The sequence below is a fragment of the Rhynchophorus ferrugineus genome, unplaced genomic scaffold (genome assembly GCF_030347505.1).
Source record: "Rhynchophorus ferrugineus isolate W39M unplaced genomic scaffold, kcgeb_rfMv2 rfM7, whole genome shotgun sequence".
Taxonomy (NCBI): domain Eukaryota; kingdom Metazoa; phylum Arthropoda; class Insecta; order Coleoptera; family Curculionidae; genus Rhynchophorus; species Rhynchophorus ferrugineus.
This window is the reverse complement of record NW_027472586.1, coordinates 1,874,781-1,896,731: the sequence shown is the minus strand read 5'-3', so window position 1 is coordinate 1,896,731 and position 21,951 is coordinate 1,874,781. Positions and strand designations below refer to the sequence as shown.

General features: G+C 35.8%; 4 protein-coding genes and 1 long non-coding RNA gene across 6 annotated transcripts; 2 read left to right on the top strand and 3 right to left on the bottom strand.

Moving 5' to 3' along the window:
• Window positions 1-655: 655 nt before the first annotated feature.
• On the bottom strand, window positions 656-7,662 carry nst (phosphoglucomutase 3-like protein nst). Its single transcript, XM_076410486.1, has 12 exons — window positions 7,429-7,662; window positions 6,309-6,598; window positions 6,156-6,226; window positions 5,964-6,093; window positions 5,030-5,166; window positions 4,780-4,972; window positions 4,407-4,725; window positions 3,207-3,299; window positions 2,988-3,145; window positions 2,732-2,924; window positions 1,821-1,944; window positions 656-1,726 (listed from the first exon to the last, which is right to left on the bottom strand). The coding sequence occupies exons 2-12, from the start codon at window positions 6,419-6,421 to the stop codon at window positions 1,593-1,595; spliced, it is 1,665 nt and encodes a 554-aa protein (XP_076266601.1). The 5' UTR covers window positions 6,422-6,598; window positions 7,429-7,662; the 3' UTR covers window positions 656-1,592.
• A 650-nt stretch (window positions 7,663-8,312) lies between these two features.
• Tsf2 (Transferrin 2) lies at window positions 8,313-17,568 on the bottom strand. The gene is made up of 14 exons (XM_076410463.1): window positions 17,224-17,568; window positions 16,939-17,127; window positions 16,764-16,883; window positions 16,562-16,704; window positions 16,290-16,507; window positions 13,086-13,162; window positions 12,641-13,028; window positions 12,315-12,573; window positions 12,094-12,258; window positions 11,077-11,164; window positions 10,851-11,018; window positions 9,532-9,942; window positions 9,305-9,476; window positions 8,313-8,807 (listed from the first exon to the last, which is right to left on the bottom strand). Exons 1-14 carry the CDS (start codon window positions 17,288-17,290, stop codon window positions 8,582-8,584), a joined length of 2,691 nt encoding a protein of 896 aa, XP_076266578.1. The 5' UTR covers window positions 17,291-17,568; the 3' UTR covers window positions 8,313-8,581.
• Window positions 11,059-11,620, top strand: LOC143200130 (uncharacterized). 2 transcript variants are annotated; one of them, XR_013006633.1, is made up of 2 exons: window positions 11,059-11,190; window positions 11,387-11,620. It is a non-coding gene; the product is annotated as an uncharacterized LOC143200130 (long non-coding RNA). The 2 variants fall into 2 exon arrangements; XR_013006634.1 differs by having other exon boundaries at window positions 11,106-11,245.
• LOC143200124 (E3 ubiquitin-protein ligase TM129) lies at window positions 17,567-19,101 on the top strand. The gene is made up of 5 exons (XM_076410490.1): window positions 17,567-17,876; window positions 17,929-18,137; window positions 18,191-18,440; window positions 18,494-18,625; window positions 18,676-19,101. Exons 1-5 carry the CDS (start codon window positions 17,634-17,636, stop codon window positions 18,937-18,939), a joined length of 1,098 nt encoding a protein of 365 aa, XP_076266605.1. The 5' UTR covers window positions 17,567-17,633; the 3' UTR covers window positions 18,940-19,101.
• On the bottom strand, window positions 19,022-21,951 carry Cog6 (conserved oligomeric Golgi complex subunit 6). The gene is made up of 8 exons (XM_076410484.1): window positions 21,495-21,951; window positions 21,195-21,444; window positions 20,944-21,141; window positions 20,611-20,890; window positions 20,329-20,558; window positions 20,092-20,276; window positions 19,906-20,035; window positions 19,022-19,369 (listed from the first exon to the last, which is right to left on the bottom strand). The coding sequence occupies exons 1-8, from the start codon at window positions 21,840-21,842 to the stop codon at window positions 19,110-19,112; spliced, it is 1,881 nt and encodes a 626-aa protein (XP_076266599.1). The 5' UTR covers window positions 21,843-21,951; the 3' UTR covers window positions 19,022-19,109.

Sequence of the window (21,951 nt, the reverse complement as noted above, 5' to 3'; positions counted from 1 at the left end):
CGGAAAATCTAAGAGGTAACTAAAGTCCATATACCTGCAAGTAAAGCAATTGATGGTGCTGACAAATTCACTTATATACAGATGTGTGGTACGATACAGTAATAGGGTAATAACGTTTTCCTGTAAAAAGGACCATATTACCATGTAAAAATTCTGTAACAATCATTTCTCCTTCACCTTTGTCCGCCAGTTTTTCAAAAACTCACGCCGACGATTGCATTTGGTGGCCTTACACAACTTCAACTATAACGCGTATGTTAACTATAGTAGGCTATGATAATGAGAGTCCCTGCAACTAAAGCGGGAGCAACTTCTCTGGTAAAAATCCTCTCAGAACTCCAGTAAATTATGTTAAGAAATCCGTTGAATATTGCTTACTTATCTTCATAAAAGAGAAAATCGTTATAAATAGCTACTGAATACGCTACTAGATCTTCACGAAATTAGTCACTAATCTACATTTTCTAAACTAACAGTAGTAAATTTTGCAGTAAGATATTAGCTAGCTACGAATCAAAAACTATATAATCCTCACAAAAAGGCATCAAATCATGTTAAGAGCCCTTTCTTGATTATAACCGACGTCCTCTGAGTCTTGTATGGTTCCTTCACCGGCTTAGAAAAAATCGAGAATAAGGAAAACAAAAACCACCACTATAAAAAACTGCATAATATATTTGTTAAAAAGCTGACTTGATCTATATATATAAAAAAAAAAGTTACATGTTTTGTTTTATACACGCTACCTCCTAGACCGTATCAAAAACATGGCAATTTATATATACGCATGTATAAATATTAAACCCTTTATAGGACCGATTCCTGCTGACACAGGCAGGCAGTGCATTAAATCCTCGACGTGTTATGTAGGCATTGTTACAATCATCGAAAAAGCAGTCTCAATTTGGTACAGGCATAACGAATAACGTAAAGATAATCAGATATTCAGGGTAATCGTCAACAGAACCTTAAGCACATAATAGGTACTCGTTTAAAAGTATATTGCACAATAAACTGATTGACTGCAGAATCATGTGGATATATCACAGAATCAACGAATCATCCAAAAAGATCGTCTCACACCCTGTGCAAGATAGGTTGGGGACCTTACCGCCTCTTTAAACCGGTTTGAATTAGACTAGTATAGATACAAACAGCTGGGCTGGCTGTATGAACCAACTAAACCAAAACCAAATACACAGCTAATATAACTACGATAAAACATGTCAAAAAAAAACAGTGAGGGATTTAAGTCCCATAATCTCTCAATAAACCTAAACAGTCGATAAAGATAAAAAAGAATTAAGAACCCATTAAAAATATGATAAACAAATGGTAACATTGATGCAGTTGAAGCTAGGGGAGGAGAGATTTCCTGTTTCCACCACGCATGGCACTCTGGTCGTTGTTGGGATGATGTGTTACCACATGAAGGATGAGTGGTGAGCGTGGACGCTCGCTGACGATATAAAAATGATACTTCGTCTTTTCCTAGTCCTAAAACTAATTGGGGGCGGTACCTAAGTCAATTCCGAACGTTATTGGGACAGTTAATGACGGGGACCGTGTATATTCGCCTATGGGGTTATTATCTATTGAGGTATCTCGGGAGGTGTGCCGGTACCTCCGGCCAGTTCGAACACCTTCCTCGCGACCTCCGCCGCCAGTCTGTCGCAGTCTTGTTTGGTGGAGGCTTCGGCGTAGACTCGCACCACGTCTTCTGTACCTGAAAACGTCAAGTCGAGGTCAGACTCAAAGGTCCCAACCGTGACAAAAAAACAACCGGTAGCAACTGAAGCGGCACGACAGCAGTAGCTTACCTGAGGGTCTCACGAATGACCTTCCTTTCGGATATTTCGACACGATGCTGTCGATTTCTCGTTGAAGGCCGTCGGGCGTCAGACACTTTCTTTCTGCATCGGTTGTGGTTATGACTGCGCGATTCTGCAAAACGAGACCAATAAAAACAAACTTCAGACCATGCTTAAAAGCTTTTGGCGGCTAATTTTGGACGATTATAGTCGGCATTCGGTGAGCTTCGGCGCTTTCTGCCTAATTTTGCGACGTTGCCATTTACTTTTACATTAAGTTAGTTTAAGTATTAGATTGTTCTATATCTATTCTGTATTATCTTATTCTTGTATTGTCATCACATTTTGACTATAAATAATAGACAGTAACGGATAAATATTGTCAAAAAGTCCTTTATACAGTTCTAAAGTGAAGAGACATATGAGAAAAATCCATCCAGATGTGTATCTACTCAATGTATATCTTAAATTTGCAGATTGGGTCCAATCCTCTACTAATTCATTATATTTTAGGAATAATTGACCCGGTGAAAGTAAAAGTTGATATAAATATGACTCGATGTTCTTTATGTGAGCATACCATCAATATCACAGTTCAAGCATACCATTCAATATCATGAACAAGAAACATTGAAGTTATTTAAGTAAATTAAGTTAATGAATCACATATTGTTATAGAAGTATAATTTTGTTTTATTTGATTTTTTCCTTCTAATATTATATATGTTTACACAACTTTGTACTAAAAAAATTTAACCTGAGTTTTAAGGGAAATTTTTGGTTAATCTAATTCAAGATAATTCCATCTATAATATATTCTTCAAATATACTTATGATGTGCAAGAACTGGCAACATCACAAATTTAGATTCTTGTGCACCTCCAAAATCAGACTCTCGTGTAAAAAACGCGGTTTCATACCTCGACGGTGACCTTGAGGAGTTTGTTGGGTAGATCCGCATAAGCAGACTCCCATTCCTTAATGCTCCAGCCTCGGGAGTGCAGGATAGTCTCCACCAGTAACATGTCAGAGATGGCGTCACCAACAGCTTCGTTAATAATGTCGATGATGTTCAGTAACTTATCCGTGGCTTCTTTTTGTTCATCCGATAAACTATTAAAAAAAAACAGAAGCGACATAACATAAAAACAACATCCTAAAGAAATAAGTGCCTACTTGTTGGTCTGGAGAGCATCCTTTAGCCGCTTCTTCGCACTATCCTTGAATACTACAGTACCGTGTCCGTTGGCTTCGAAGTACACGCCTATATCGTACTCCAAAGCTTTATGGTGTAGATGTTTGACTCCGGTGGAGACACAAGCTACCGGCACTTTCTGAAAGGCGTATCGAACAGATTTAGAATGTAACTCGAACTCCGGTCCAATTAATGTTTACCAGTTCATTAGTGATGTAGTCTGTCGATGCTCCGTTAGCATAAGCGGTCTGAACTAGTCCTAAATTTAGATCGATGCTGGTTTTCTCGAGCACCTAGGAAAATACACAATGGCGAATTGAATGAGCTGTGTTTGTTATCTGTAAAAACATCGTCTGTGGAAAACATTAAGAGTCGTCTTTTTTTCTGTTAACTCTATTCGAAAAAATGATACTTTTGGAAAATACGTAAATGCTGTTCGAATTTAGTACAAATAACTGGAATCTTACTTTATTTTAATCAAATAAAATGATTGGAATATCGTAATATTCCCAAAACTATTTAAATATCATGATGTACGTTATAGTACCACTGTTCAAAAACCATAATATAGCCTAGTTATGGTGAAATAGTTCAATTTGTCATAAAACTGTTCAAATCCCATAATTTAGTGTATGACTAGAATATTTCAATTTATCGTTAACTGTTTAAATATCATAATATTAGTTATCGTAAAATTGTTCAAAAACCATAATATAGCTTAGTTATCGCAAAATAGCTCAATTTGTCATAATATAGTGTGATTGTAGTATATTTCAATTTATCGTTAACTGTTTTAATATTATGTTAGTTATTATAAAAATGTTCAAAAATCATAATATAGCTTAGCTATCGCAAAATAGTTCAATTTGTTATAATATAGTATGACTATAGAATATTTCAATTTATCGTTAATTGTTTAAATGCCATAATGTTAGTTATCATACGATGTTCAAAAACCATAATATAGCATAGTTATCGTAAAATAGTTAAACTTGTCATAAAAATGTTAAATTGTCATAATATGGTTTATTATAATTTTTCAAAAGTTAATGTAATATTCGAATAGTGCAGTCTGATTCGACTATTGTAATATTCTAATTTATTGTAATTGCTCGTAGTTATTTATCGTAAAATAGTTAGATTTTTTATACAACTGCTCAAATATAAATATAAAAAACATAATCAAGTTATCGTAAAATAGTTTGATTTATCGTATTATTGGAAAAAAACTGTTTAAGTTTATAATAGTCTATATATGGTATATAGTCTTGTGGAATTTAGTTAAAAGTATCATAGTATAATCCAACATATCACAATACAGTTTAGTTATCGTAAAATCGTTTTATTAATTCGCAAATAATTTTAATTTCGTCAAAAGAATCGCGAACTCCATTTTGTACCTCTTTCAAATAACCAGCTATCAAAGTCGCTATCCTATCGCCGTCCAGCAGATGAAATTTCTTGTCTTCATCCAGATAATAATATACTATCCTGTCGGCGTCCCCATCCACCGAACAGCATCGGAGATTGGGGTCCTGGGGTAGACCCGTGGGGAACTTCTGCTGGGACTTGACGAAATCAGCGCCGCACAGATAGTTCAGCTTGCCGGAGCCGATAATCTCGTCGTTGTACATGTCGACCAGTAGACTGCCCTCCAAGCCTTCCCTTAAGTACTTGACTTTCTTGGCACCAACACCATTAGCACCATCATAAAGTACCCTTTAGGAACATTCAATGTTAAAAGTAGGATTTGTGTTTGTTAATTTGCTGTACCTGTTTGTATAGTTCCCATTATTGAAGTTTTGTCCTCTGACCTTCTTAAAGGCACCCGTCAACTTCTTGTAATAACCCTCCTCGGTTGGTTGGCCGTAGGCCCTGTGGGTGTTCTTGCAAACAACAAAATAGTGCAGCTGGGGTGTGGTGACGATGCCATAGTCAATGGGTTTGCCTCCCAAGGCCAAAACACCTGCAGTACAAAAAAAGAACGGATCGATACCGGCCTTCCTGCGATACAGACACTAACCATCCACGACAGCCTTGGCTAGACTCGGGCTGCTGGGCCTGGTGTCTTTGCCGATGAGCACCTCAGGCCTGTCGTTCATGTTCTCGATCTTGTACTCGTTGATGATATCATTCATGACATTCTCCAGCTTATCATCCCTGAAAAATTATGCGAAAACAAAAACATATAAAAAAAGCAACTCTGGACAGTGCGAGTGAAAGGATTTTTGCAAATTACTAAACGAGTAATTTCACTTTTTAAATCGTCGATACAAAAAATATCGGCAACGTCAAGCATTACTAATAGCGGCGAAGAATGCGGCATTGTTTACATAACACCAATATCTCGGTTTTATAACATTTTAATAAATACAAATTATCTGGGTTGGACGGGTTGGCGTGACACAACTTTGGCGGTTTCAAAATGATTTGAAGACACAAAATAACATCAACAAGTACACCGCAAGTGATAACGTATATCTAATTTTACATGAGAAACGCGCTAACAACCAACCAGGTCGAAATTATCGGGATTTTTTTCAAATGTTTAATCGGGTGACAGATGTCAGGGTATTTGATGAATATTTGTTTGAATATTTCGACTAGTAAGATAAAGAAATCCTGCATTTTATCGATGATTATGATGAACAAATCTGGCCCATAAATGTAGGAATAAATGTACTAGAACGAAGCGATAACAATGAAAAAATACAATGGGATTGGGGAGATTAAATCAAGTGTACCTTGAGACAAATGCAGGCGATAAGGAACGATTGTTTTCGCGAAAAAACGACTTTACTTGATAGATAAGGTGACCGGAGATTATATTATAGATTGGACGTGACGTCTGGCTTATTTTTTGATTAATTGGCAGGGCTAGTGCCCATATTTACACGAGCGTCAATGTAAACAGAACGGTGACTCGGTACGCGGGGTAAAACTGAAAGAAAACTTACGTGACGTTGGCCAGTTTCGTGGCCCATTTCTCCCAGCTCTGCTCCAGCATCTCGCCCATGGGATCGACCAATTTCACCCCGTTATCGGGTTCCGGATTGTGCGAGGCCGTTATCATCACCCCTATCGCGGCTGCAACGAAAGAAACATATCGATTTTATAAGTCTTCGAGCTTTGAATCTTTGGAGACTAACCGTTTTTGTAGCGGGCCCTCAACACGGCTAACAGTCCCATACGGTACATCACATACGACAGATCCGTCGCCCTACAACATCGAAGGTAATCCGGGATACGTCGGGGCCTTAGAGGCGCACCACATAACCTATAAAAAACGCATCGACACTCACCTAGTGCGGAAACCCGCTGTTCCGTAGGAGATATCGCTCTTTACCGTCTTGGGGTACATTTCTCTGGCGAAGGCGTAGACCGTTCTGTACCTGAGTTTGTTGTTATTAGCCATGGTACGGGTTTTTAGATAAAGGTACTAGAAAGTTGTTTTCGGCGGTGGCCGCGCGACGAAGGGCGAGGGGAACGGTATGCGGACTGCGGCGCGAGTGCGACAGAGACGTCGCTATGCGATAAGCGGAATTGGAATGCGTTGTTGCCGATGTAGCTCGCTCAAAGTCCCCACAACCATCTGCATTTAAATAATAACCATCTACACATAAAACAACGGACATATACGCCATTATAAACTAAAAACACTATTTTACTCGAATGTATTTGCGAATTTATCCAAAAAAATAAATCAATACACGAAATATTAATAGAAACAAGAGTCTAGTTCTGGTAGCGACTATTACATTACGGTATTGGACCGTTTGAAGGACGATATCGCCGAAAAACGGCCGGATTTGCAGAAAACTAGAGTGCTGCTTCACCAAGATCATGCACCGTGTCAAAAATCCATGAATTGGGCTTCAAATTGCTTCCTCATTCATCGTATTCTCCAGATCTGGCCCGCGGCAACTATTTCCTGTTCTCAGATCTCAAAATAATGCTCGCTGAGAAGAAATTTTCGTTGAATGAAGACCGAATACCCGAAACCGATGCCTATTTTGAAGCAATGTACAAATCGCACTACAAAAATGGTATCGAAAAGTTGGACGGTCGCTTTAATCAGTGTATCACCCTCGAAGGGAATTATGTTGAATAAAAAAAACTAATTTTGGCAAAAAATGTGTTTTACTGTGGTAGGCCGGGGACTTTTCAATTGACCTACAAAACCGAGCTCCTACTAACAGCAGTATCAAATCCAAAGATTTTAGCTCTCGATTGCTCGTTAATGACAAAGTCGCAAAATCAGATCGAAAATACCGAATACTGGCTAGGGATTCTCCAGAAATAGTCGCTATTTCAATCCAACACACCAATCATGTATTCACGGGAAATCGGCGACAATCGGGCAACGCCGCGTAGTATAAAGATGACTAAATATCTATTGGGTGTTCCATTTGAATTATTCACCTTTCACTATTCAACGAACTCGGAAGTCTCGAATGACACGACGGCGGGCACATTACAATAACAGATTCGATTTTAATTAGGCGAAGGAAACAGTCGCTGATGACGCAAACAGGAAAGATTCCTGTCCCCGTCCGCCTATTTAAAAATGTCGATCGGTGCGGGGACCTCTCGCTCTCTCGGGAATGACGGGCCGTCGTAAAAAGGTCGTTTTTGTGGGAATGCGCCGGAAAACTCGGTATTTTTAGTGCGCTATTTTTTATATGGGTTTATTGCCTTGTGACTCATCCAATTACTGTCGAATGCCATCCCGTATACGGCGTTTTATGGATTTCGCCTTTAAACGGTTTTCAACGGCAACCGTTCAATTTAAAATATTATGTTTGGCGACAGTCGAATATAAACACTCTATTAACCGAAATTATTTAATGTATTTTAATAGAACGGATCTGTCTCGATGGTCTCTTGCTTGTATTTTGTGTCGGCCTGACATTTACGTCAAACATAACTTTTGCTAGGGACTTAATAGTATTTTATGTTTGTATTAAGCCCGATTCCGTAAGGCTTCTTTACTGGGTTTAGTTTAATGAAGTATAAACACGGGTTAAACGAATTTAACCGGTCATTATAGCAAAAATAAACATATTCGGGCTAGTTTTTATACTGTCAGGATGACATTTATGCCGATCAATTCCAGTTAACTGGATCTGTTAGTAAATAATTGGCAGAATGAACGTTACCATAGCGACATAATAAATAATAAACATTCAATTAAGGGAAATTCTTCAGTGTTTTAACAATTTTAGCACTATTATGTTTCCATTGGTTTTTATTAGCCTGACATTTCATACTAGGTAATTTAGTAAATAAAAAGCAGACAATATTAATAAGTTCTATATAAAAAATTGTATTTAATTAAAACATTTTGTGTATATTACAAGGTATAAAAACTAAAAACTAGTGTTAAAAATATGGAATGTTCTTAACAATATCAATAGATTGGACGGATGTAAGACATATGAGTGCACTTTATAAAAAATCTAATCGCTAACTTGATGCCCATTAAACTAATATACATCATTCAGTCGCAATGGCTACAATCACATCATTAATTTGAACTTACGGGCGGGCTATTACACTAATGGGATGGACGGTGTCAACCAATCAACGTTGACAACGTCATTAACGTCAAAACGAGCGTCATGACGGCGACGACAGATGTCGCGCCCGCGTGGCAGTCCACTATTCGACGTGCTCTCATGAAATCCGAGCCCAGGTAACTCGAATATTCTCTTTTTGAGGGTTCGATTTCTTTTAGCTGCGTGGTGGCATCCTGGAATATCAGGTCGGCGTATGGTGGTTGGGACGTGAACATACTGAAACTGAACGGTACCATATAGTAGATTAAATGTCCTACAATACGAGGTGCACCCTATATTTATAGTTTACACGTGTTCCTGGGTATTTCGATCAAAATAAGACTGAATAGCGATATCAAGTCGCCGGCCTGACACATAGATGGCGGTACTAGAATTAAATCCATATGTTTTTTAGTTACCCCTAACCCCCAAAAGAAGCGTGTATAAATTTGACAGCTGTCGGATCTTAAGTTTATTAAAAATATCAGTATTTTTTAAGAAGTTTAGAAAATATCGGTATTTAATAACCAATTTAAGTTAATTTCTTTAATTAATTTAGAATTATCTTCTCTAGTTTCTGTAAATCTGCCTGATAATCATAAGCTTCATAAATGACTAGTTTATAGAAATTAATCTGACATAGAAAAACAAAAGACATCACCGTTTAATAAACAATCATTTGTTTTGCATGGCTAACTTTATTTTTAATTAATTTCAACAAATGGCTAAGTCATTCTCACCTAAACTCGTCCGTTGTTTTGCGACCATAGAATGTCTGCGCATACATGAAAAGGTTGACGTAAATATTGGTGTGAGTCTGGTTGTACCCGTATCCTCCTCGGGTCACTATCGCGTTGGCTCTGACCTTACCGAGATTGCATTTTGCGTATTCGTTAACCTCGGCCCTTGTGCCTGTAATAAAAACACGTTTTATATTAGTCTGCTTCAGAGCATCGACGTGTTTTACCGTCAGGACAGAGGAGTTCGAAGTCGTCCACCAGATTGTCCCTCACCCACCATTCACTCTTTTTACCGCCGGTGTTCTCGAATACCGTCGTGTGCTTTACGAAGGCTACGTGTCCCCCGCCCTCCACCAGGCACCGGAAGGCGCCCGTATGCCCGTAGTAGTCCTCCGAGGCATCTCTCCTACAGTACTTGTAACTGGTACCGTGGCACAAGTCGCACATGTTGTCGTAAGGCACTCCGGTGTTGTATTCTGGGCTGATAGCTCCGGGAATACAACTCTTGGTGAAGTACTCCGCGGCGGCCCTGATACTATCGCAACCGTAGGGCCTGATCCAACTGTTGCTAATCAAGTACGCCATGGGGTAGACCCAGCCGGCTGCCGTGTTGATGCCTCCGTGGCAGGTGTTCTTGGCTACACATTAGTTTAAAAAAAAACACGTTGACGTAATCGTTAACATAAAGGGCGCGAAAAAGTAATCCGCGTTTTTAACATGACATGTCATAGCAAGTTAAAATATTGCGTTTTCAATATTTTTTTCGGTGAAGAGCGTCAACACCGCAAACTATATTCAAAGTGTTGGGATTTGCTTGTCGAAGATTCACATAAGGGGGGGGGGATGTTATATAGGTGTAGAAGCTTAATTATTTTTTTTAAGAAGTATTGGTGGAGTAAATCAAAGTATCCTAACAAGCACTGAGGCAAATACAATTAAATTAATTTCAAATTAAAGTTAATAGAATATAAGATTCTGAATGAAAAAAACACTTTTTTAAAATAAATAAGTGAAAATATTATTGTTAATGTAACAAGGGATAAATATAATATAGTTATTTGTCAGATACACATAATTTCATTTTTGGAATTCTTTTTAATCCCTCAGACCCATTTAACAAAATCGCTTTTCACGGGTGTTGAGCATAAGGCACAATTTTTAATCCTTTTGTTTTTTTTTCAGACTGTTTTTTATCAAAACCTTGCCCCGTTCAAATTCTAATTCGAATTCCATCGCCTACTTTCCTAGTTTTGCGATATATATACACCCAAGCTAAATTTATATATAATAACATGGCAACGTAGCCGTAAGAAACTTAGAATGTGCCATTATCGTTAGAATTTCGGAGTAAAACAATAGATAAAAACATATTTGTGTTAAAATGCTATGTTGTGTACAAATTTCGAATCGATCCATCGACCATTTTCAAGTCTTGCGGACTTCGAGAATTCCGGATCAGAATTTCTTACTTTAAAAAGTGTAGATTACTTTTTCAACCGCCTAAAAACAACGAAAATCTCCAGGAGGACTTGATGGGGAGTCTTACTTCGTAAGTACGTCAATTCGGTGTCCGGGTCCGATTCTTTGGCCACTGCGACGACATAATAATCGGCATCCTCCAAGTTGTATACCTCGCTGATGAAGGGCACCAGACCAAAGTGCAGACCCGCCGTGTAGACGTCGCTGGCATCCAGTACGGTGACGTCAGCAGTACCTGTACGAAAACACGAGATGATTCGCGAAACCCTACACTAGGCAAACCGAAAAATTACCAGCTTTTATCGACTGCATACAGTGGATCTGGGACCGGCCTTTGTAGCACTCCAACTCCGGTTTCAGTAACTGGGCTTTCAATGCTATCTAGAAGAATATGAAAGTTTTTCTATGTTAGTTTCTGTGTTAGTTTCTACCGCAAGTAATATAAACAATAGGCATTATACAGTAAGAATCATGAAAATAATATATTTATATAAGGAAGATTTAATAGATTTATAAAAATGCATTTCTTTTCTTACTTAGGATGAGATTGATACATTTTTTTAATAAATAATATACGAAATAAATCTTTTCTGTGGTTTCCAGATATCAGTTCTTTAATTTTTGGAGTTCTCAAAAGAAAAGCTAGCCATGGAACAAGCATTTACCAAGGCAATGATGAAGAAGTCGCCGGAACTACCCCAAGTCATAACAAATGAATTTGTGTGAATATGCTTGAGATATTGGAAGAAAATGTGAAATGAAAAGGAAAGGCATTTCCTTAGTTTATTGTTTCTTTTTTTGGCTTGTTGGAATAAATTCTAACTTGTTAATTACTAATTATTTTTGTTTCTATTCACATTTTAGCTACCTTTTTTTAATAGATAGAGGATATAAAGTCGTATATCTCTAAGTAATACTCATTCGATGAAGTCATATTATAACACCATATAGTCCGGACTTTGTTTCATTCAATTATCATTTCTGCTAGTATCTACAGAACTCTCATAAAGGAGTAACAAAGGTTTTTCCAGCCTAGGAATCTAGGAAGTCGATTCTATGGACGGAATTATGGTTTTTCAAAAAAAAGTGGCAAAAGTTCACCGACCAAAACGATGAAAACCAAGTAATTAATATTCTAAATTTATATGAAAAAATTACTCTCGTCCGACAGTTAACCGCTGTCAAAGCCACCGCGATCGATTTTTCATAGTAATCAATTGTTTTCACTTGACAAATATCAGTGGTAATAAAAAATTTAAGTGTGGGGTTGGCCGAATGTCCGACTACACGTTTTAACTACAAACACTCACCTTCATTTTGATGCATTTGTCCTTCTCCTGATCCGACGTGACGCACAGCGTCATCCGCTCCACGGGACACCGTCTGACGCCCATTATGACTTCATGAGAATCGGCCAGGAATGTCTGGTAGGTCTGGAGATTCTCTGGAATCGGCATGATGCCAATGGATGAGTCCTGGATGAGAATAAAAATTATGCGGCACTGTGAGAAATGATAGCGTTTTTATTTACTGTCACTAGTAGGTTTCCTCGGACTCCATATCGAGGGGAAGACTCAAACAAACTGAAATATTCGTAGTAATTGTCTCTATCTTGATCGAACAACCCACTGCGATCTTGGTCCTGATAACTGCCCTGTCTGTGAGTATTCCTGTCGGCAGGATCATTATACGGGTCCTGCCCGTATCTGTCGTTGTACCTATCCTGACTGTATTGATTATTTCCATATCTATCATCGTACCTATTACGATTATATTGGTCCTGGTCGTATCTGCAACAAGGAATCATCATCATCATCAATCATCGACGATTTGACCAACAATTTGAACAGAACTCACCCATAATTCTGTCTCTTGTATCTGTTGTTCCCCCTGTCCTGATACTGGTTATAAGAATCAGACTCCCTGTTCGTGTAAGGATCGTTGTTCAAGTAATTGTCGGTGTGGTCGAAGTGGTTCTGATTATTCGGGTGGATCTGGTTGCCGAAGTTGTCGAATTCCTGCTGCCTCTGGGAGTCGTGGAACTGTCCGGTACCGTTCCTCCCGTACCTGTCGGCGAACTTCTGCAGGAACCTCTGGAATTTCTCGCGTCTGTCGAACGGGACCGCCGATGACACGACGAAAGTGTCCGAGGAGACTTTGCCCCAGTTACAGGATTCGTAGTCGGAGAGGGATCTTCGAGTACCGTCCTTGCAAAATAGCTCGAACTGGTTGGGTGCGATTCCGCCTAGTTATGATATCGGTAATTAAAAACTATTTGGATAATATTCTGGGTTATACTCACTGAATTCTCTGGTGGCTAGAAGATCGGATATCGTAGTGTGCTTCAGAAAAGCTATTTCTCCTTTTTCCAATAAGCATCTGAAAATAACAATAATGCAAGGACTTAAATACTAATGCGGGGTATATAATAAATACATTATACATGTGATATTTAATATCATGCCATCAAAGAAGTGTGAGGTTTAGCACAGATACAGTTTAAACGAAGAAGTATAGTAGGAAACTAAAATGTATACATAACATAATACGTGATGTAAATAGCCTTTTTCCTATACATATAGTCATGAAAATGTGCGATTCTTACCATTTTCAAGTTTTCTGTTGTCATTTCCGTACAAATAATCTCAGGTTAATGAAAATTACAGAAATTATAAAGAATTTTACGCTGAATTCAATGATAGTATAATATTTTTTGTACAAACTTTCGTTTGAACATATAAGCTATACAATGAGAACTGTATTTCCAAAAAATTAGTAGATTTCTCTTTATGTTACATATTTTTAAAAACATACATTCCAATCAAATTTAACGGATTTTCGTTTCTTTCATCCAAAAATACATATATTTTGAGAGTTTTATACGTGAAATTTAGGTTTTTTGCCATTTTCATGATTTTTTGCTGCCATTTTCGTCCGAATAGTTCACAACTTAATGAAAATTACAGGGATTATAAAGAATTTTGCGTTGCATCGGATGGTTATATAGTAATTTTTATACGAACTTTAGTTTTTTAGTTATTGAAAAGTATACATTTTAAGGCAATGGATTCTCGTTTTTGTCACACCAAAACCGTATTTTCAAGTTTCATCACAATCCTAGAGGTAAAAAAAATTGCCACTTTTTCCATATATATAGTCGTGAACGGCCATTTTCAATGTTTTTGTTGCCATTTCTGTTTGCTATATATCCTAAAAATATCCTAGTTTTTATGTTATACAACGAAAAGTGTATTTTCGAAAAATGCTAAATAAATTTAACACGGATTTTCGTTTTTGTCACCCCAAAACACATATATTTTGAGAGTTTCATCACAATCCGAGAGGTAAAAAAAATTGCCACATGTTCCATATATATAGTCGTGAAATTTTGCGATTTTTTGCCATTTTCAATGTTTTTGTTGCCATTTCTGTTCAAATAATCACAGGCTAATGAAAATCACAGGAATTATAGAGAATTTTACGCTGAATCGAGTGGTAGTATAATATTTTGTATACAACCTTTAGTTTTTATGTTATACAACGAAAAGTGTATTTTCGAAAAACGAGTATATTTCTTTTTATGTTACATATTTTGAAAAGTATATATTTTAAGGCAATTTAACACGGATTTTCGTTTTTGTCACCCCAAAACACATATATTTTCAGAGTTTCATCACAATCCGAGAGGTAAAAAAAATGGCCACATTTTCCATATATATAGTCGTGAAATTTAGCGATTTTTTGCCATTTTCAATGTTTTTGTTGCCATTTCTGTTCAAATAATCACAGGCTAATGAAAATCACAGGAATTATAGAGAATTTTACGCTGAATCGAGTGGTAGTATAATATTTTGTATACAACCTTTAGTTTTTATGTTATACAACGAAAAGTGTATTTTCGAAAAACGAGTATATTTCTTTTTATGTTACATATTTTGAAAAGTATACATTTTAAGGCAATTTAACACGGATTTTCGTTTTTGTCACCCCAAAACACATATATTTTCAGAGTTTCATCACAATCCGAGAGGTAAAAAAAATGGCCACTTTTTCCATATATATAGTCGTGAAATTTTGCAATTTTTTGCCATTTTCAATGTTTTTGTTGCCATTTCTGTTCAAATAATCACAGGCTAATGAAAATCACAGGAATTATAGAGAATTTTACGCTGAATCGAGTGGTAGTATAATATTTTGTATACAACCTTTAGTTTTTATGTTATACAACGAAAAGTGTATTTTCGAAAAACGAGTATATTTCTTTTTATGGTATATATCTTGAAAAGTATATATTTTAAGGCAATTTAACACGGATTTTCGTTTTTGTCACCCCAAAACACATATATTTTCAGAGTTTCATCACAATCCGAGAGGTAAAAAAAAATGGCCACATTTTCCATATATATAGTCGTGAAATTTTGCGATTTTTTGCCATTTTCAATGTTTTTGTTGCCATTTCTGTTCATATAATCACAGGCTAATGAAAATCACAGGAATTATAGAGAATTTTACGCTGAATCGAGTGGTAGTATAATATTTTGTATACAACCTTTAGTTTTTATGTTATACAACGAAAAGTGTATTTTCGAAAAACGAGTATATTTCTTTTTATGTTACATATTTTGAAAAGTATACATTTTAAGGCAATTTTACACGGATTTTCGTTTTTGTCACCCCAAAACACATATATTTTCAGAGTTTCATCACAATCCGAGAGGTAAAAAAAATGGCCACTTTTTCCATATATATAGTCGTGAAAATTTGCGATTTTTTGCCATTTTCAATGTTTTTGTTGCCATTTCTGTTCAAATAATCGCAGGTTAATGAAAATCACAGGAATTATAGAGAATTTGACGCTGAATCGAGTGGTAGTATAATATTTTGTATACAACCTTTAGTTTATGTTATATAACGAAAAGTGTTTTTTCGAAAAATGAGTATATTTCTGTTTATGTTACGTATCTTGAAAAGTATACATTTTAAGGCAATTTAACACGGACTTTCGTTTTTGTCACCCCAAAACATATTTTGAGAGTTTTATCTTAATCCAAGAGGTTAAAAAATGTGGCAATTTTTCTATATTTATGTATAGTCATGAAAATTTGCGATTTTTTGCCATTTTCAATGTTCTTGTTACCATTTCTGTTCAAATAAACATAAGATAATGAAAATGACAGAGATTATAAAGAATCTTACGCTGAATCGAATGATAATATAATCTTTTCCTGATTGTATTTATACATTTGATTCTAATGGAAATACAGAAATTAATTATTTAAATATTCTCAACACTAATTTTAATTCAAAATTATTTTTTTTAACTATGACAGCACTATACTGCCATTTGTGTAATGTCAAAATTGATCTGAATCAAAATATATCAGTTGTTATGATCTATATATTTCGATTATATTATTAATATACAAATATTAATTAATTAACTAAGAATATTTGTATGATTTCTATTTCAGAATAATAAAAACTGATGAACTCTAAAATTACTCACCTAAAAGCACCATTATAACCAGCATATGGATCAGCATCAGTACACCATTTTCCCGGGATCTGGCCAACACATAACTGACACAATTGGTCAGAATTGTCTCCAATTGGATTATACTTATCAGATAAACAGTTTACCGCACAAGAAGGTCCAAAAAACCTTGTGGCAGTTTTAACATGATTATTACAATCTTTGATTTCCATGACTCCTTCATGTATAAGCTAAACAAATCATCATATTACTTAATTTTAATTAATAAGTTTTAATTAACCTACTGTACTAATAGGTAACATCCATCCTGCATATGACTCAACTCCTGCGAAACAAGCATTCTTTCCCTGTAAACCTCTTAAACTTGTAACCTCAGCAAGGCCATACTTTTTTATTACAGCAACAGAATAGTAATAATTAGATCCACCTAAAAACATCAAACAAACAAATGACACTTGTTGCATCAGTTGTTTTTTCTATTTCTACCTGCTAATATCTCTTGTGCAATTGGCACTAAACTGTGAAAACGGCCACCTACAAAAACCTCACCAGCATCAAGCACAGTCAAGGTGGCTTTTTCATCATCCAACATTTCCATGCATTCATCTATAACAATTGAACAATAAACTATTTAGATACCCTTTTATGAACTTTATAATACCTTTATTAGATGCCTGTTTACACTCTACTTTGACTGTTTCATATCCTACTTTGATTTGATCTCTTTCATTGGCTTGTGACAATGCTTCACATTTTCTTGTTTCATTTATATTAATTGTACACCAAACTATTTTAAGTTCTTCCGGTGGAGCCTCGTCCTCGATTTGTTTTATTTTCCAATAATTCTGTGCTAAACATGGAAAAATTATTAATAAAACCGCCGTTTATAACCTTAAATCTATTGTTGACCCCACCTAAATAAACAATATATCGCAAAATTACTTACCGGATATAAAAGTAAACAAACTGATAACAAAAAGATAACAAAAAAAGTTTTTATCTATATAGTACATTTTTGTTGCTGGTGATACGACTTTAAATTATTTCTTACTATAAAAAGCATTAGTTTTAACGAAACGTAACACACCTTAATTACCTGTCCAATTTAAATGTTGGGAAAGAAAGAGATGGATGGAAACATTGGAAGTAAATAACTTAAACAATAATGCAATTGTTATAAAAATAATTCATTGATGTCTTTTTATCGGAGCTATTATATAAGGCTATTTAAATTTTTATCATATTTTTTGTTAATCAAATTAAACCACCACTTGTTGACCTATATCCGAGAACTGGGAATGAAGAAGATTGGTGACATTATTTGTCAAATTCATAACCCCAAATTTATTTTATAACATGTCCCCGTTAGTAATTTTTACATTATTCTATTTATTAATCAGCTGTGGCATTATTTATCCACCTACCGAATTTATCAGTGCTGGATTTACTGTACAAAATTGGTTCGGTAGTATACTGGGATCCGAATCTCAACAATTTATACGATATCACTTAAAAAAATCCATACTGAATTTAATTGTTTACTCATGTTTACCCTTGATTTACATTCTGCTACTTTTTATATTAGGATATGTCGATGAGGTGTGTTATTGGTAAATTTACTCGTACTATTTGTTTGATGATTGTGTTTTAGCTTTCTTCATTGTTTATTGGTAAAACTTTATACTGGAGGATATTTGCAGGTTCCAGCCTAACCTTGCCAGTTTTAGCATTGTATGAACTCAAAAGATGGACAGATGATAATTACAGGCAACATCCTCTAGTTAAGAATCTAACGAGGTTTTCTAATAACAACAATTCTTGGGAAGCTGTTGCTTCTGAGATTGAAAATGAATTTAGGAGGTAACATCAGAGCAGATTTAAAAGGATTTTTTTTGTCATGGGTTTTGTTTTAGAATTGAAAAAGTCTGCATATCTACAAATCCATTATCTAAAGTTGTGGTGACAGAAAATTGGATAATGAAGGTCACACCATTGACTATATTTTTAACTCACCAAAGTGATGCGGCATTGATTGTAAAATCGGCTACAAATTATGCCCTTTCACACATCAATTCTAAGGAAACACAATATTTGAATATTGAGGTTAAGAGTGACCGTATTGATGCCCCTTTTATTATAAGGATTAATGCTGCAGATTTTAAGGTGCTTTTATTCAGATGAAAATGTATGTGGTTGTTAATTTTAAGTGGTTTTAGGATTTGGAAGACCGACTAGCAAGGTCAATAAATATCTTGCCTAATGTGAAATTTCACAAAAGCATTCTTGAACAATTTTTGGATGTTTTCAAAGATACGATAGCTAAAAACCCTAAATATTCCACTACCATGGTGAGTACCGAATATGTTTATTTTATGCTTTGTTAATAATTAGTTCCCAGGACTTGGATCAGTGCATAGGATGTCTACAGGCTCGCCCTGCTGTGAAACTACAGAAGCAATGTGAGGATTCTGATAACCATCACGGTAACAACTGCACCAGTTGTTTTTGTAAACCCATGTGGTGTGTTGAGTGTATGGGGAAATGGTTTGTCTCCAGACAAGACGCTGAACAGAGAAATCAGTGGTTATCAAGCAAATGCACCTGTCCATTATGCAGAGCGACGTTTTGTCTGTTGGATGTCTGTTTACTGGAAGAAGACTAACATTTCTATACATCTAATGAATCTAACTATTTTGTTACACATATATTTCTGTAATGTACATACGAATTTAAAAAAAAAGTTATTTTCCTGTGGTTTTTAAAGCTTTAATATGATGAAGTTGTAATATATATAACTATTTTTAATAAAAATTATATGATCCAATAACGTTTTTAACTGAACATCTGTGTGAGATCCTCAGGTGTTTTATTGAGAATACTATTTGGATCTTCGTAGAGATTAACCGGATTATGCACGGCTTCGTATAGTTGTTTGTAGATCGCCAGCAGCACATCAAAAGACCTCTTCTGGACGGCTTTCTTGTGCATGGACGATAATAGCAGGTTAATCTGGGGCAATAATATCGAATCGGGTTGTGCGGCGAAATGATCCAGCTTGGACAGGAAGTTTCTTAGGTTGGAGGGTTCCATTCCTGAAATAATGTGCGTAGAAATGAAGGAGCCGGCATTCGAACTATACATTTTTTATAATGATGATGTTGCTAGTTTGCTCAGATTTTTTATCTTACTTAAGATCAATAAAATTTAACTGTTTTGATTGAATTTTGATCAACATATGATATAAATAAAATTACAGCCAAGTAAAGAAAAATATAGCGACCTGAAATGTAAATTTAAAAACATTTTGGTGACTGCGTCGCCGCCTTCGACTAAAAACGCCTTACGCCATGTTGCCAATTTGCTCAGCTGTTATCCGAAAATAATTTGTATTTACTTTTTTCTGTATATCAATTAATTAGTTCTAATAGCTGATGTTTATTAACCAACTATTAGAACTAATTTTTTAACTCATATTTTAATTTATTTAATGATTAAGTCTCAAATATATACTTTTTGTGAATTTAATACAAGTAGTAATCCCCATATAAACAGATAATTTATAGAATTTGGCAACAATGCGAACTAAAATTTACAGTAAAACTATTTTAAGGGTTGCTTATCATTATACCTGGTATTCCTGACAACGGTCCCTGTGTATGATCCTGTAAGATGGTATAAATGGGGCCTAAATTTAAGTTGGCCACCAAAGAGCTGGCCTGCTCTGACGTTAAAGTATCTATTTGAGCATCAGACTGTGCCTGAAAATTGATGGTTTTCATAGTTTTTTTCTTCTTGGCAAGTGGGACAGTCAAACCTGCAATCTCTCCAGTCTATCTTCCATGAACTCATACAAACTCAGACAAGTGTATATTGAATATGTACAGTTCAGTAAATACACCGCCATGTCAGTGGGTGGTAATCTTGAAGCTTGTTCATTCACCGCCCTCAACAGAGGTTCCAGTGCGGTGTTGGCTATTTTCACCATGTCTGTTTCACGTCCTATGATCACAAAAATATATCGTACCGGTCACTAAATATTGCACATCATTACCTTCACTCATGCTAGCTGTGGATAACATATCCCTCAAAATAGCCAGTAAATTTGATATTGCTGATGTTGGGGTTAAGTCTCTGGGAGGTGCTTCAACCCTAACCAAAAGACTGTTCACCTGTTCACTTAATGATCCCAGAAATTTCTGCTCACTCTTATCCTGTAGATCGTTTAAGGTCTCCTCCAGCTGACCACCCTTCACTATTTTTAATATACATTTCTTGTAGTACCTGAAGGAGCTATATCATGCCAAAGCTTCTTCTAAACTACACAAAGCCTTACCTTAACATATTCACTACAGCATACATAGTGGAAGCTTGATGGGGGGTGGTCAGTATTTTCTCTATCCTAATTTTTAGCGGTTGGCAAATATCTTCACATATACTTGCAAGAGCATTGGTCAATATCTCATTGAGACCCTCAAAATCGCAGAGCTTTACCAGAAGATGCAGGTTTTGTTTCTCAATGGGAATGGCCTTATTTATCCATACTAACATGTCTGTTACATAAATTTGGGTATCGTGAGCCCTCATTTCTATTGGAGCTGGATTCCCAGATGGCCCTTGATATACATAGGAATTAGTATCACGATCAATTTAATGATAAAAATCTTACCTCCCCTAGTTAGAGCATTAATAAATTCCCCAACCAAGAAGCTCCTACGACAAATACAGTATTCATCTATAACATACTTGAACAAAACTGGCCTGTCCTGCAACTTTGACATGGCTTTCATGATGATATTAGTTAAATCAGGATTGTCAACATTTCTACAATGACTCTGTGTCCATCTATATAAAACTTCAAGAGCACCTAAAATATCAATTATATATATTAAATGACCTTCTAAATAAATACAACAAAACCTTCTTGATGCAAAGTCATTTGTTCCATTGTATCCAGTGCCAAAGTTTGTAGCCCGGCCTGCATTAACAGTTTGCAATTGTTGTGAATTTCCTGTACCCTTTCAAGTGCTTTGAATGTATCAAAGTTCAGAGGTGATTCTCTTTTATTTTTGTCAGCATGCAGAGCAACAATCTCATCTTGTTTCAATTGGAATGTTTGTAGAAATGCTGAAGTCACTTTTTGCTTCATCAGAATCTTCTCCTTTTCCTCCTGAAAATATTAAAACTGTAATTTGTGATATTCTATAATTCTATATTAACCTGTAGTGTTTTTGTTTTTTGTAATAGCTGTTTAGTTTGGCTTTTAGCATTTTGCAACCTATGTGTCATGTCTTGAATGCACTTATTCATCTCAGACACATCATTATAAACACTATCAAAACTCTCCTTAACCTGTTTGAAAGCAGTTAGAAAGTTTTCATTTATATCCAGGCTCCGTTTTTCTATTTGACTACGTAAATTCCTTCTCGCCTGAAGGGTATTTTCGGTGTAAAACGTTGATAATTCGCGCAAAGCCTCAATAGTGTCTTGGTCATTTTCAACTCGAGACTCCAATATTTTATTGAGTCTCTTCGAGAGGACATGTTCTTTTTCCGGATCAACTACCATCTCTGGATCCACAGAATAACTAGTACACTAGTATTTCCGTATTTTGTCTGAATTATACAATTTTCAAAATTAAGGTTAAGTTTTTGTTTTGACATTTGACGTCTGCAAT